The sequence below is a fragment of the Schistocerca cancellata genome, chromosome 1, assembly GCF_023864275.1.
Source record: "Schistocerca cancellata isolate TAMUIC-IGC-003103 chromosome 1, iqSchCanc2.1, whole genome shotgun sequence".
NCBI classification, from domain to species: Eukaryota; Metazoa; Arthropoda; class Insecta; order Orthoptera; family Acrididae; genus Schistocerca; species Schistocerca cancellata.
The window spans coordinates 987635102-987651625 of NC_064626.1; the positions used below are offsets into that span (position 1 = coordinate 987635102).

The 16524-nt window shown below is 38.3% G+C and overlaps 1 protein-coding gene across 3 annotated transcripts in view; it reads left to right on the plus strand.

Annotated features, from left to right (window-relative positions):
• The window catches only part of LOC126088571 (TBC1 domain family member 13), a 237825-nt gene that overhangs the window by 167367 nt on the left and 53934 nt on the right, over positions 1–16524 (plus strand). For 2 of the 3 annotated variants that reach the window (XM_049906764.1, XM_049906776.1), the window contains exon 10: positions 12483–12564. In XM_049906764.1, the coding sequence (XP_049762721.1) occupies positions 12483–12554 (72 nt within the window). In that variant the 3' untranslated portion in view covers positions 12555–12564. Of the gene's footprint in view, positions 1–12482; positions 12565–16239; positions 16355–16524 lie in introns of all 3 variants that reach the window. The other variant, XR_007519971.1, reaches the window with a different exon arrangement.

Sequence of the window (16524 nt, forward strand, 5' to 3'; positions counted from 1 at the left end):
ATTTTACATCACTGTTCTTGCATGTTCACACCATGGACTTTATCAAATTCTTGTATAGATCTGTCATGCCCAGCGCCATGTTTAATCTCACCCACTTTTTTATTCTGTTGTCAAAATTTAAGTAACCCGCTGAGTACATGTCCCCTAGTCTTGTTTTTTAACTGTTGTGTTTCAACGGCACTGTGTCTCTCTTTGACCCTGGTGCATGTTGTTGTAACTTTCACACTTGAAAACAAACCGTGAATGTTAAAGTATGACTGTTCTCTTTAATCATTTATATTTATAACTTACTACAAAATTATAAATGGACATTACTGACAATAATTTTGAAAAATTGTAAGTATGTTTTGATCTCTAGCCGAACTATTATAAAAGACTATCATATAAAATACGAAGTGTTGGTGGATATGGGTTTCAGTTTGTCCTATGCAAAATAAAAAAGCTTAATTGAATACCAACTGTGTTATTGTTTTGACAAGTTATATCCGCTAAACAACCGTGACTATTCAGTACCAGGATGAGAGTGGCAAATAACTTACTGTTGGTATTCCCATCTGAAATAAGTACTAAAAACAAAATATAACAGTTGCCCATCCTGAAGGGACAGATTGTGAACTTTGTTTTTCTAACTTTCTGAAATATATTACTGGAAGCTTTTCTTTTAATATAACAGATTTACTTAACCTTTGAGTGGATGCACAACATACTTTTTACACATCTAAAGAATATATGTCTTTTATGTTAACAAGGTAAATATGTACAAGCAAAATCACAGTTTAATTTTAATGTAATTAAATGACAATAACATAAACTTACGTAAGGTGAGCTAAATTACTGTGTAATTAAACAATAATAAAATAAACTTTAATTATATCACTTTGATGCCGCATATATGTGTTACTCACAGTAATGACGTTCTTGAAGCATTTAACAGTGTAGTTGCATCAGATCAGAGCCAGCTGCTTATTTGATGCTAATTATCACATAGATAACTGCCTCATTGTGGGACTGTGCTGCTAGTTCAGAATCTGAGTTGTTTTCTTGCAAAGATTGTAAATTTTTTCTCACTTAGCTCACAGTTTATTTTACATTACTGCTGCTCACTTGGATATACGACAGTACAACTTAGCGGTATGTTAACTGAAGCAGTAATGAAGGAATAGTCATGGACTCACAATTTTAAAGCAACTGTGGAATGGTACAAGACAATGTTATTTGTATTTGGTGCACTTATACATAGGTGCACCCACTCGAGGATTAAGAACAAGGTGGATGCAAGCAATATTATCATTACATAGATTTTTAGCTATCATTATTGACAACACTGATCTGGAATATTAAATTAAGAATATTTACTGTGAACTTGAAAAATTGAATTCAAGGCAAGATTAATAATGGTAATGTGAAAGGCGACCACTCCAAATATACATTATTATTGGGGTATTTAATGCAGCTATTTTCTTTCTTAAGTAACTGACATGTTAACATTGGCATTTCAGAAAATATCATTTACTGAAATCACAGTTCAGCAAAAAATCAATTGTTTTTAAAATGACAAATGGAAATAGAATAAGTAAATGTTTATGGATAATATTAATAAAAAGAACTAATTAGAATTAACAGACTATATTTTTCCAAAAATTCAAAGCTCAGACAAATTCAGACATGACTTACTTCTCATACTGTTCTAAATACAAGAGTACCGTACTTGAAAGTTGTTGTCTTGTAGCAGAGAAGCAGTCTTAATGTGCGGTGATGAACAGATAACACAGTTTCTTCACATCTCCATTAATATAGGCAAACATAGCTTGCCATGATGCCATCCATAGCCGTTGGTCTTGACATACTAGTGGCACAACTACTTCACCACTATTTATATTCGGGCAAATTTTGATCCAAGATAAATGCTTTAGTGAGAGGACGTGTAACTGAGCCAATGATTTCCACATCTCAAGTTTCATCATGCTAAAATGAACATTTTTTTTTGTAATTGTTTGCTGTTTGCTCCAAAACATTGACTGTGCTACTTCACTGCCTGCATGAGAGTCCCTTTCTGTTCAGTTCTCCCATCAGCTGCTAAGAACGTCAAGGTCATCCAAAAAATGCAGCAAAGGAAAAGACAATGTAGTTCCTCTGCTTACTTGAGTGAAGTGATTGTTACAAACATAATATAGTTCCATTGGGAGAACAGCAGTCATTTACAATTAATAATTCATATCTATAATGAAAACATTTAGATATTTGAGTTCATAAGATCCTATATATTTCTCTCTTGAGTGGGCTTCCAAACCATTATGCTCTAGATTGTTATCAAAGAAAGCATTTTATAATGTTTTGCAACATGTCTTGTCACACTCACCACTTACAAAACTGTAATTTTCCCAAGTGATTTTGTATGATTATAAAGTCTCATTCAGTGATGGCAGTATGTTTGGGGAACTTACATACTAGTGTACTTATGTTCTCTAATGTTTTTGGTTGCATCAGGAAGTGAGTCTGTTGGCTGATAGAAGGATCCAGTTATAATTGTACTCCCACTCCCAATTCTGAGTGTTGCCCAAACAGCTTCACATGCAGCTACAATTTTTATCTTGATGGATTTGAGTTTCTTGTCTACTGTGCAAAGGTTTCACCTCCATTTCCCATTAGCCTATCCTTTTGATATGTGTCGAAAATTTTCCCCAAAGATCACATTGCTTTTGATTTCCTGTTTTCATCAGGTTTTTGTACCTTGTGTTATGTGAACTTCACGTTTTTTTATGAGTGCTTCATATTTTTTATGAGTTCTTCAAACTTCGAAATTTTGTTGTGAACGTTTCAGCAGTTAACCATTAGGATTTTAATACTCTCATCTAAGAGAGGCATTTCTTTGGATCTAACAATGAAAATAATCAATTTTTCACAATATAATGTAATTGAATGTATAAAAAAATCTACTCAATAAGTGGCAGCAGGAGAACACAAACATAAAAAAAGGATTTACTTATGGAGGCTTTTGGAGCTGGTGGCTCCTCGCGGCAGAAGGGTTGAAGGGAAGGAAGAGGGGTGAAGGAAAATGATTGGAGAAGTTTAGGAAAAGGGCTAAGGTTCAGAAACATCTGTCTCTCTGACGACTTTTCCAAACTCTACCCCTTTTCCTAAACCTGTCCACTCCTTTTCCTTCACCCCTCTTCTTCTGCCAGAAGATGGAGTCACTGGCTCTGAAAGCTTGCATAAGTAAAACCTTTTTTTATGCATGTCTTCTCCTGCCGTTGCTTGCTGAGTAGATTTTTTTATCTATCCAATTACATTATATTTCTTTGCATCTGATACTTTTGTGTCTGTTACGGCTATTGATACCTGGACTGGGTAGATAGTCACCTAATCTGGAAAGACTTCTGTGCACCCTACACACAGTCAGCTGTCTGGCAAGTAGCCTCTGATGGGTAGTGCACACCTGACCAATTTAGGGCAACACTACACTTCTCAATCGTACACCACTAATTGAGGTATTCACAGCGCAGCATGTCACTGGACCTACATAGTCCCAGGTTCAAGCACTCTACTTGATACAGAACCAGGGGCCCATGATCTGTTTTGAGGACAATTACACAGATTATAAGCTTCATTGAAACTCCATGAGTGAGGCTGGTACTTTCAACCTCCTCTGCCAGTCAGTGGACTGACCTGTATGACATCAGAGCCCAGTCGAAAGGTATCATCTGTCCCAATGTGCATCACAGTCTGCAGTTGGTTGCACCCTGTCCCCTCAGAGGCTGTGAGAATGACATGTTGAATGATGCCCCAAGGCATCCATATTGAGTGCACATGCTGTTCCTTCCCTTCACTTGCTGCTATTTCCCATAGCATACCATTATTCATTGTAAGTTTGAACTGCCAACGATTAGTAGGACCCTATCCCATTGTGTATGCCTCCCCTTGACACAGAACACAACACATAACCCAACAAGTGAAGTGAGTCTCATTGGCTCAGTTTTGGGTTCAATGAAAGGCAGCATCTTGAACTTGTTGGTGTGAGGCATGAGTGTAGCACCCTGAGTTCTACTTGGTCCCTGTCTCCCCTGACAAGGTGGCTAGCCCAACCACTGACATGCCACTCACTGTCAGGTGGATGTGTAGTGATAGCTTCTGTACTTTATGTAGGGGAGATGGGATTCACAGGAGAGGATAGTACTTGAGGTATGTTTGTTATATGCAGCACACAACTCTCAGGAGCCCTTCCAATACACCAGTTCACTTTTCAGCAGTCAGAGAAATTTATAGCTGCTTATGAACAACAACTAACTCATCCAGTTTCTTGGTGATTCATTTGAATGATATTGGTACTTTGCTAAAAACTCGGGAAACATGAAAAGAAATGAGAAATATCTGAATTGTACTTCAAATGGTGATAATTGTGCCAGTAAGAGTCTGGAGGAAGAATACATTCCTTGTCAAAAAAAAAAAAAAAAAAAAAAAAAAAAAAAAAAAAAAAAAAAAAAAAGAGAGAGAGAGAGAGAGAGAGAGACATGTACTGTGAAAGTAGTCAGTGTTAAGGAAAGAGCTGTGAGTTTTTGTTTAAACATAGGAAGAAGAAAATTTTTAAAGTTACACAGCTTGTAAAGCCACTTTTATTTCCTAAAATCCTGAATATGACTTGTATAAATGAGAAACAGAGTTAATGAAATAAGAAATATATACCAAAATGAAACTCACAAAAGAGTGAAAGGAAAACTACTCGGAAGATTTATAACTGCTCGTGAGCTGTTACTGATGGAGATTTACAAGACTGGGCCCTCCCAATCACATTTGAGATGAACATTGCTAATTTCCAGGCTTCTTTAACCTGGTTAAGCAGATTCAAGAAATCATACAGAATAAGAAGTCACAAAATTGCAAAATTTACTTCAAGTAAACGTATTGAGGACATAGCCATTCATAGGCAATATAACAGAGACAGACAGGCTTATGTGTAGATGAAGCTTGTTGATATCCCCATAACTGCTATGTATAACACTGATGAGTAAGGTTTTGTGAAAGATCTGTGTGCAGACCACACTTTATCATTTTAGGAGAAAAATAAAGACAGTTGTGCAGTCGACAAATGCTACAACAAAGTCGTATACATTAATGCCGGTGACAAGAATGAGTAGATTACTGTTTCCACAGCTTTATATCAGGCTGCAGGGCAAATTAAGACTAAGAATAAAAAAATATATAGGGTTACAATTATTGAACTATGTTGTTGTTGTTGTTGTTGTTGTGGTCTTCAGTCCTGAGACTGGTTTGATGCAGCTCTGCATGCTACTCCATCCTGTGCAAGCTTCTTCATCTCCTAGTACCTACTGCAACCTACATCCTTCTGAATCTGCTTAGTGTATTCATCTCTTGGTCTCCATCTATGATTTTTACCCTCCACGCTGCCCTCCAATACTGAATTGGTGATCATTGATGCCTCAGAACATGTCCTACCAACCGATCCCTTCTTCTAGTCAAGTTGTGCCACAATCCTATTCAATACCTCCTTATTAGCTATATGATCTAGCCATCTAATCTTCAGCATTCTTCTGTAGCACCACATTTCGAAAACTTCTATTCTCTTCTTGTCCAAACTAGTTATTGTCCATGTTTCACTTCCATAAATGGCTACACTCCATACAAATACTTTCAGAAACGACTTCCTGACAGTTAAATCTATACTTGATGTTAACAAAATTCTCTTCTTCAGAAACGCTTTCCTTGCCATTGCCAGTCTACATTTTATATCCTCTCTACTTCGACCATCATCAGTTATTTTGCTCCCCAAATAGCAAAACTCCTTTACTACTTTAAGTGTCTCATTTCCTAATCTAATTCCTTCAGCATCACCCGGCTTCATTCGACTACATTCCATTATCCTCGTTTTGCTTTTGTTGATGTTCATCTTATATCCTCCTTTCAAGACACTATCCATTCCGTTCAACTGCTCTTCTAAGTCCTTTGCTGTCTCTGACAGAATTACAATGTCATCGGTGAACCTCAAAGTTTTTATTTCATCTCCATGGATTTTAATACCTACTCTGAATTTTCTTTTGTTTCCTTCACTGCTTGCTCAATATACAGATTGAATAACATTGGGGATAGGCTACAACCCTGTCTCACTACCTTCCCAACCACTGCTTCCCTTTCATGCCCCTCGACTCTTATAACTGCCATCTGGTTTCTGTACAAATTGTAAATTGCCTTTCGCTCCCTGTTTTTACCCCTGCCACCTTCAGAATTTGAAAGAGAGTATTCCAGTCAACATTGTCAAAAGCTTTCTCTAAGTCTACAAATGCTAGAAATGTAGGTTTGTCTTTTCTTAATCTAGCTTATAAGATAAGTCATAGGGTCAGTATTGCCTAACGTGTTCCAATATTTCTACGGAATCCAAACTGATCTTCCCCGAGGTCAGCTTCTACCAGTTTTTCCATTCGTCTGTAAGGAATTCGCATTAGTATTTTGCATCCGTGACTTATTAAACTGACTGACTGGTAATTTTCACATCTGTCAGCACCTGCTTTCTTTGCCTGTCTCACTCATCATGCTCACCAGATGGTAGAGTTTTGTCAGGACTGGCTCTCCCAAGGCCGTCAGTAGTTCTAATGGAATGTTGTCTACTCCTGGGGCCTTGTTTCAACTCAGGTCTTTCAGTGCTCTGTCAAACTCTTCACGCAGTATCGTATCTCCCATTTCATCTACATCCTCTTCCATTTCCATAATATTGTCCTCAAGTACATCACCTTGGTATAGACCCTCTATTTACTCCTTCCAACTTTCTGCTTCCCCTTCTTTGCTTAGAACTGGGTTTCCATCTGAGCTCCTGATATTCATACAAGTGGCTCTCTTTTCTCCAAAGGTCTCTTTAATTTTCCTGTAGGCAGTATCTATCTTACCCCTAGTGAGATAAGCCTCTACATCTTTACTTTGCCATCTAGCCAGCCCTGCTTAGCCATTTTGCACTTCCTGTCGATCTCATTTTTGAGACGTTTGTACTCCTTTTTGCCTGCTTCATTTACAGCATTTTTATATTTTCTCCTTTCATCAATTAAATTCAATTTCTTCTGTTACCCAAGGATTTCTACTTGCCCCTATCTTTTTTCCTACTAGATCCTCTGCTGCCTTCACTACTTCATCTCTCAAAGCTACCCATTCTTCTTCTACTGTATTTCTTTCCCCATTGCTGTCAGTTGTTCCCTTATGCTCTCCCTGAAACTCTGTACAACCTCTGGTTTAGTCAGTTTATCCAGGTACCATCTCCTTAAATTCCCACGTTTTTGCAGTTTCTTCAGTTTTAATGTACAGTTCACAACCAATAGATTGTGGTCAGAATCCACATCTGCCCTTGGAAATGTCTTACAATTTAAAACCTGGTTCCTAAATCTCTGTCTTACCTTTATATAATCTATCTGAAACCTGTCAGTATCTCCAGGCTTCTTCCATATATACAATCTTCTTTTATGATTCTTGAACGAAGTGTTAGCTATGATTAAGTTGTGCTCTGTGCAAAATTCTACCAGACAGCTTCCTCTTTCATTTCTTACCCCCAAACCATATTCACCTGCTATGTTTCCTTCTCTACCTTTTCCTACTCTCTAATTCCAGTCACCCATGACCATTAAATTTTCGTCCCTCTTCACTACCTGAATAATTTCTTTTATCTCATCATACATTTCATCAATTTCTTCATCATCTGCAGAGCTAGTTGGCATATAAACTTGTACTACTGTAGTAGGTGTGGGCTTTGTGTCTATCTTGGCCTTAATAATGCTTTCACTATGCTGTTTGTAGTAGCTTACCTGCACTCCTATTTTTTATTCATTATTAAACTGACTCCTGCATTACCCCTATTTGATTTTGTATTTATAACCCTGTATTCGCCTGACCAGAAGTCTTGTTCCTCCTGCCACCGAACTTCACTAATTCCCACTATATCTAACTTTAACCTATCCATTTCCCTTTTTAATTTTTCTAACCTACCTGCTTGATTAAGGGATCTGACATTCCACACTCCGATCTGTAGAAAGCCAGTTTTCTTTCTCCTGATAACAACATCCTCCTGAGTAGTCCCCACCCGGAGATCCAAATGGGGGACTATTTTACCTCCTGAATATTTTACCCAAGAGGTCGCCATCATCATTTAACCATACAGTAAGTCTGCATGCCCTCGGGAAAAATTACGGCTGTACTTTCCCTTTGCTTTCAGCCGTTCGCAGTACCAGTACAGCAAGGCCATTTTGGTTAGTGTTACAAGGCCAGATCAGTCAATCATCCAGACTGTTGCCCCTGCAACAACTGAAAAGGCTGCTGCCCCTCTTCAGGAACCACACGTTTTGGCAAGGTCCATGGTTCTAGGGGGGTATTGAAATATATGAAATAAAATTGTCATAGCTCCTGAACGGTTTGTGTTAGAATGTTCAAACTACATGGTTGGCCATGGGGAATGATGGGAATTAGTATGCGTGTGCACCTTTTTGTTGTCAGCCATTTGCACATGAAAAGGTCACGGTGCAGCGTGCCTGAGTGTGTAGCACTTGTGAAGGTCTACTATGCGAGCAATAACAGCCCAACTGCAGCTCAAAGGAAGTTTGCAAGCAAGCTCAAGCTGAAGACAAGTGGTCCAAGTCTGCTAACAATCATAAATTTGATTTTCAAGTTTGAGAGAATGGATAGTGTTCATGATGAAGTGTCGTCAATGTCGTCATCCAAAAAGGGTGAAAATGCCTGAAAACATCAAAATGACACATTCTGTGTTCCAAACCAGCTCCAGGAAATCGATCGGATTGGCTGCACAACAGGTGGGAATCAACCAGGAGAGACTGCGACAAATTGTTGAAGACCCGCTTCTCTTCCCATACAAAATTCAAACCCTCTAGCCATTAAGCCCCAGGGCCATGGAACAGTGGCTGTGTTTCGCCAGCTCTCTTGTCCACAGAATTGATGAACAAGACTTTGTTGTGAATATGGTTTGGTTTAGTGACAAAGCCAACTTTCATTTGAATGGGTTCGTCAGTAAACAAAATTGGTGCATTTGGGAGACTGAGGATCCGCATTTCGCGATCGAGAAGTCTCTTCATCCTCAGTGGTTGACTGTGTGGTGTGCAGTGTCCAGTCACAGAATAATCAGTATTCCCTGATGTAACAGTAACTACTGAACAGTATGTGAAGTTATTGGAAGATAATTTCAGCCCCATTACCCAAAGTGAGCCTGGTTTCAACAGGATGTGGTTCATGCAAGATAGAGCTTGAGCACATCAGAGCAGGAGCATTATGGGGACCGCATTCTGGCTCTGGGGTACCCAAAGGCCACTGACATGGGCCTCGATTGGTCACCAAATTCTCTAAATCTGAACACGTATGACTCCTTTTTGTGGGGCTGTATTAAAGACAAGATGTACTGCAATAACCCCAAAACCAATGCTGAGCTGAAAACAGCCATTCAGGAGGTTATCGACAGCACCGATGTTCCAACACTTGTGTGGGTCATGCAGAATTTCGCTATTTGTCTGCGCCACATCATTGCCAAGGATGGCAGGCATATCAGACACGTCATACCCTAAATATGAATGTCTGTAGTGATGTTTACATGTTGAATAAGATGTGTGCATGCTGTAGTTTATAACTAATTTATGTTTTTTTTTTTTTAAATATATATTTCAATCATTGTCACACTGTATGAAATCTTCTTGGTGTTCAGACCCCGCCAAGTCAGAGTTAAAACTTTTGCTTTTGAAGATTAACACAACCTTCTTTATCAGGAGATGACTGTCTGTCAGGAGCAAAGCCTGCTTCCTTTATAGTGGTCTTGCTTCTGTTGCTGATTACATCACCTGGAGGGTGGGATTCACATGGACAACTGTAGGAAATAGGTAACATGGCAGCATGCATAGCTAATGTGGCAGTATGCGCCCACTCTCCTACCAAACCATGATTGAGGGGCAGAACGGGGGGTGATGACCATTCTAGCATCAACTAACTCCTTAAGAGCTACAATTTGTGGTTGTATTTCTTTGAAGACACTCTGTCTCAAATGTTTGTCTCCAGACACCACTCAGATTACAACTTCCACCTTTGTTAAAGTTGTTGCTACACATGCAAATATCTACAACTTCTTTTGTTGTGGAATCCCAGTAGGTGGACACTTGGGAGAGGATCTAAGTTTTCTCAAAGTGCCCTTCTGTGTGGCTGTGTTCTAGTGTTGGTAATTTCTCAAGATTTCTATATTTGATGTGCCAGCTATGTTCAGTGCAGCACAGTTACATACGTTGCAGTGGTCGGCTATGGTGCAGATTGTCTACCACATGCAATTTTCGCCACATTCACGTGACCAGTTGTAGACACCAGGTACTCTCAAATACAGGCTGCCTTTTAGTGGCTGCAGTAAAGCCTTAATTTTCTGTGGAGGTCAGAATTTACATAATACATGCCCAATTTTTCCTGAGATCATCCTGCAGTGTGGAAGGGATGCTGTGGGTTTGTCTTCTACCTCTGGCTGGATGGGTTTGCACCTACATTTACCAGCAATGGCAGCTCTAATTTGATGTAGTTTTTAACTGTTTTTCCTTAACACATTCCTGAGGTGTTTCAATTTTGATCTGAGGTGATCATTGCCTGAAATTGTCTGTGCTCTGTATGATAATCAGTGACAAGCTTCAATGCCACTATAAAGAAAGCAGCCTTTGCTGCTGACAGACAGTGGAGAGATGGTGTTAATCTTTGAAAGCTCTTGTTTTTACTCAAATTTAACAGGGTATGTCCACTGTGAAAATTTTATGCAAGGATGCCATCATGGAAAACTTCATTGTCAAAAATGAAAAAAAAAGAAAATGTTTTAGTTGCACAAACTGTCTAACCAGCATGTCAAAATCTGGAAAAAATGAGAAAGAAGAATTTTCAACATTTTTTTTAAACACTATCAGAAAATAATTCATCTTTTTTATTTATTTCTTCTAGCCTGGACATAATGACACTGTTTTTGAGGAGCGATAAAGAATTTTTTCAACACTGCAAAGTGATTTTCAGGATATCGTCAGAAAAAATAATTTTTGATTGTTCTTTGTCATGTCAGCTTTATCAGCAGAACTTATGTCATTTGTATGTTGTCAATTTGCATTGTCATGTTTTATGAACATTAACAGTACAAGTATGCCTGTTAGGTAGAAAAATGGCCAGGATAATTTCTTACTACATCCCAGTTCAGTCTAAACAAAACTAGTAATTACTGTGAACTGCCTGAATGAATAAACTTTGATTTGGTGTGTGTGTGTGTGTGTGTGTGTGTGTGTGTGTGTGTGTGTGTGGTGTAAGGGAAATATTCGTTTTCATCATTCAGTAGAAACTCCACATATTTGTAAAGACCACAGGGAATGAACAAGGAACTGTTTCATTGCTAGTAAAATGAACAATATTCAAACATTATTATCAGAAATTTGCTACAGGAATTATAAAATGATGCATTCTTGAGAAATATTCCATTTCAACAAATTAAAGTCCCAATTGCTGGAAGTTGTCTGTAATGTGACATCAAACACTGCCATGCTTTTTTTCCCCTCTCTCTCCTAGTCACCTTGAAAGAGTTGCATTTGCAGTAGTTTAGTTGTTGATATGGACTGGAGGTTATTCAAAAAATGTTTATTTTTTTTGTACTGCTTAGGGTCATTCATGAGGATGCACTCCAGATTTTTGTGCTATGCACTCTTGTAACAGCTGCCTCTGCACATTCGCTGATTCATTGCTAGACAGGTAGAATTGTACAAACTGCTGTTATAAACTGTTATTTTTGCAGGAAAAATGAGTAACTTAAGCATTTCTTTTTAAAACAATTACAGTGTGTCTTTGTAACAAAAATTTTGACATTCCATTTCTTTCGCTGCAGCCTTCCATATTTAAAAAAAAAAAAACATTATGATGTAGAATGTGTCAACAGAAAATCATACATGGATTTCTACTCACCATATAGTGGAGATGTTGAGTTGCAGACAGGCACAACAAAAAGACTGTCAAACAAAAGAGCTTCCAGTTAAAAGGCCTCCTTCTAAAGTAGACAACACACACACATTCTTGCAAGCACAAAACACACACACACACACACACACACACACACAGACACACACACACGTGCAACTACTGTCCCTGGCTGATGCTGGACTGGAAGCAGCCGTGCATGGTGGGAATCCTGTCTCACTAGTCAGACACAGTGGTCATGTGTGTGTGTGTGTGTGTGTGTGTGTGTGTGTGTGTGGTGTCTATACAGAAGGTAGTTTAGGCAAAAGCTTGCTTGTTGAGCAGTCTTTTGTGTGTCCATCAAGAACTTGTTTGTGCCATAGAAGGAGCTGATAAGGAGAAACATCTTCAATCATCAGCAGATATTGAACCATAATCTACGTTTTTTCTCTGCTTATTAAGTTTATGCATTATAAGAACTGTTAAACCGTTTATTTATACTGCTGGCTAGAAAATTTTGTTTTTTGTGTTTGATGCTGCAGAACTTTCCGTCAATGGATATCCAAGTTGTACTGTCCAAGGCAGCAGAACTAGGTGGACTGAAAGCTTCATGAATTTTATTTTGTAAGTATCACACTTTTATTAAGTTTGCCTAGGTCATTAATGTACATCAAAATAATCATCCTTATTACTAACATCTGGATTTCTAATTTTTGGGATGTGTTCTATCTATAATGGTATACATTACAAACTCCCTTCTGGATTTGCTATCTTGGTTTCCTTCATGGTCTCCATTGTGACTGTGATTTTGAGTAGATAGCAGCCAAAGTGCCATTAAAAAATTTGGGTTGCACAGAGCTTGACAGTGACACATTTGCACAGGAAGTTCACATGTTTCTGTGACACATCTTTAAAGTGATAGCTCTACTTGGTAATTACAGTGAATCATATGTGCCTACTAAGCCATGAGCAACATGTTATAAAGCTTGACTGAATTGTCTTAATATTTTTGGTGATAAAAAAATTAGCAGTTGAGAGAAGAAAAGAATCCACTAAACCTGATAACAATGACTTTAAGAAGTGCACAAAAAAGAGTAATCATTTGAAAAAATTATATCAGTTGCTTTTTGTCCCCTGATGATAGTTGTGTTACAGTTAGTACATATGCTTTTTCACAGTTATTGAATAGCTGACTGATACTGACCTGCTCATATAGCTTAATGCACAATTTAGTAGTTTTCAAGATATGGGTGTGTTAGGGATCCATATTGAATATGTGCAGCAGATTAATGACCATTGGTCTGGGACGTGACCAGCTTGAGTTTGGTAGATCAAATGATAGGATGTATCCTAAGAAAGAGATGAATAACTCATACCAATAATGTAACAACAAAAATAATCAATTTTTGATAATGTAATGTAATTGGACAGATAAAATATCTATTCACCAAGTGGCAGCAGAGCATGCACATAAAAGAAGGTTATACTATGCAAGCTTTCAGAGCTAGTGGTTCCTTCTTCTGGTGGAAAGAAAAGGAAGAGGGGTAAAGGAAAGGACTGTACATGTTTAGGACAAGGAGTAGATTTCGGAAAAGTCACCCAGAATCACGGGTTAGGGGAGAGTTACTGGATGGGATGAGAAGGAAAGACTGATTGTTGCGGACTGCACTGGACAAGATTTGGAAACCTGAGAGCTTAAGGGTGGAAGACAGGGTCATATGCAAAACAGAGATTACTGCTGAAACATTGTGCACAAGTTAATGAGAGTGAAAAGCTAAGTGCATTGTACATAACAGAGGTGGGAGGGAAACAGCGAAAAATAGACAGGTCAGAAAATGAAAGATGTAGAAATCTAAAACATGCTGAAGAAAGGAGTAGTTACTGTGAAGAAATGCCGATACTTGGAGATTAATGTAAATTAAGGTCAGGTGGTTGGTGAGAACCAAGGAAAGGACATTTTGACAGTTGCCATCCTTTCCATGACAAACATTCCCTCCCATACAACCATGGTATTTGAGGCAAATATATTTGTTTGGATGCAGTCTCTGTAAAACCTTCACTTGACATAATTACCCCATCAACCTAGTTCAAGAGCAGATTTCCTGGGCCATCACATCCAATCCTGGTCTGTTAATCCCTCCAAAAAACAACTTCGGAGCACGTAACTTGTCACTCAGTATTATCCTGGGCCAGAATGTATTACTCGGCTACTTTGACAAGGCCATGACTTCCTAAAATCATGCCCTGAAATGAAATCCGTTGCGACTGATATTTTTCCCAGCACACATAGAATAGTTTTTCATCACCCTCCCAATCTCTGCAATATCCTTGTCAGACCCTGTGCTCCTTCTGCACGTATCTCCCTACTCTATAGCTCCTACCCTACGACAGTGTCCACTGCAAGACTTGTCCTATGCACCCTCCTACCAAAAACCTATACCAGTTCTGTTACTGGAAAAACATATACTATCAAAAGTAGAGCCAACTGTGAAATGACACATGTCGTATACCAGCTGTTATGTGAACACTGTTTAGCCTTTCACATTCGCATGACATCACCAGGTTATCAGTTAGGATGAAAGGGCATAGGCAGAGGGTGTATACTGGCAACACCCAATATCTTGTTGTAGAGCATGCTCTACAGAATGACAGTTGTGACCTCAGTGCCTGTTTCACCACACACGCCATCTGGATTCTTCCCACAGACACAAGTTTCTCAGAACTTTGCGGGTGGGATCTTGTGCTACAATATGCCCTTGATTTCTCCCCACCTATTTGGCTTTAATTTAAGTTAATTTCTCTGTCTCAGTAGTTCTTCACATTAACTACTCCTTTCTTCACTCTGTTTTAGTTTTCTGCACCTTCCATTTTTGACTTGTCTATTTTTCGTCATCCCCTCCCATGTCTGTTATGTGCAATGCAATTAGCTTTTCATTCTTATTAACTTGTGCACGATGTTTTACTAGTAATCTGTGTCTGGCATATTACCCTGTCTTTCACCTTTAAGCTTTCAGGTTTTCAAAACTCGTCCCCAACAATCAGTCTTTTTCCTTCTCATTCCATCCCGTAGGTCTCCCCTGACCCACCGTTGTGCACAACTTTTCCGAAATCTACCACTTTTCCTTAACCTCTCCAGTCCTTTTCCTTCAGCCTTATTCCTTCTCCTTATGCCATAAGAAGGAGCCATTGGCTCTGAAAGCTTGTGTAGTATAACCTCCTTTTATGTTTGTTTTCTGTTACTGCTTGGTGAGTAGACTTTTTATCTATCCAATTACATGATACCAGTAACAGTGTGATGTATATTCTGAAGAGAAACTAGAAACTGCAGGTGTACATAATGGGCAGATGAGAAAAAGCAGTGTCAAAACTGATTAGAGGAACACTACATAAATAGAGCGATGTGTACTGATGATATTTCATTCAGACAGTGGCATCGGCATATTTCTGTAATTTTACAAATGGATCAAGAATATATATTTTTCTATTAGAATCAGTGTTTGTATTATCATAAATTTTGAGGCGTAACCATTGGTGGCATTTCTCTGTTGAATATAAAATTTGCAACACCAGAAACATAGGAAGTGTTAATAGTATAGAATTAAAAAGAAAGAAAAGAAAACTATTTGAAAAAAAATTGTTTTATTTTTACTAAGGCAAAACTCACATTTCAAAAATTATCAAATTTTTCTGGTATTGAATGCACAAAAGAGATTATCTTCTGAATAACATTCAAGCTTTTATTAATATCTACAAAGTGAAAAGATAAGGGTATTTCAAGAGTTACAGTACATTGTATAAGGAGTATAAGGCAGCACAGTTCATTATGCATGTTAATACTAGTGAGTCATGCTGCAGGTGCTTTAAGTAATATAGTCAGTTGCTTCTGTATAATGAATGCAATTTGTTCTCTGTGGAAGAAGGGTAATTGAAATGGAAAGTGCAATAGTTAACACTGGGGAAACTTATTGATTATGTTAGTGTTCTAGGGAAAACAGCAGTCCAGTCATACTAAAATTCCCATAAGATGTAGTATGCAATGCTTTCATTTTGCAGATGATTGCTGGGGAAATGACAATTATCAGGAAATGGTCAAGGTAATTTTTTGCAAACATAAAATAATTAGAAAGACAGAAAACTTTAATACTGGCAAAAACCTAATCATCCACATAACAAATGGACTCATTCTTTCTATGATTTGTGCATGCACAGAAATTTCAACACTAGATCTTATTGTTAGGTGATGGATCGTGCCACATGTTGCTGCTCTGATGTAGCATTATCATGATGTTTTCTAAACAGGGACTGCAGAGTTGGATAAAAACAGAATGTCCCGAAGGCAGCACAGTGTGACAAAGTTCTCAGGGTCTTCAAGAGACTTATAGGTGATCTGCTCTCCCTTGTGGGATCTAAAAAGGTGGGTAACGCACTGAGGAATCCCAAATTATGGCAGATTTGCTTTGCCTGTGTTGTTGTTAGTGACAGTGAAGAAGAAGTGCATGCTATTTTATCCATTTGAGAATAAACTGACAGTACATAATTTGTGAGTTTACCTTAGATACAGGGCTAGTGCACACTTCTGGGTTT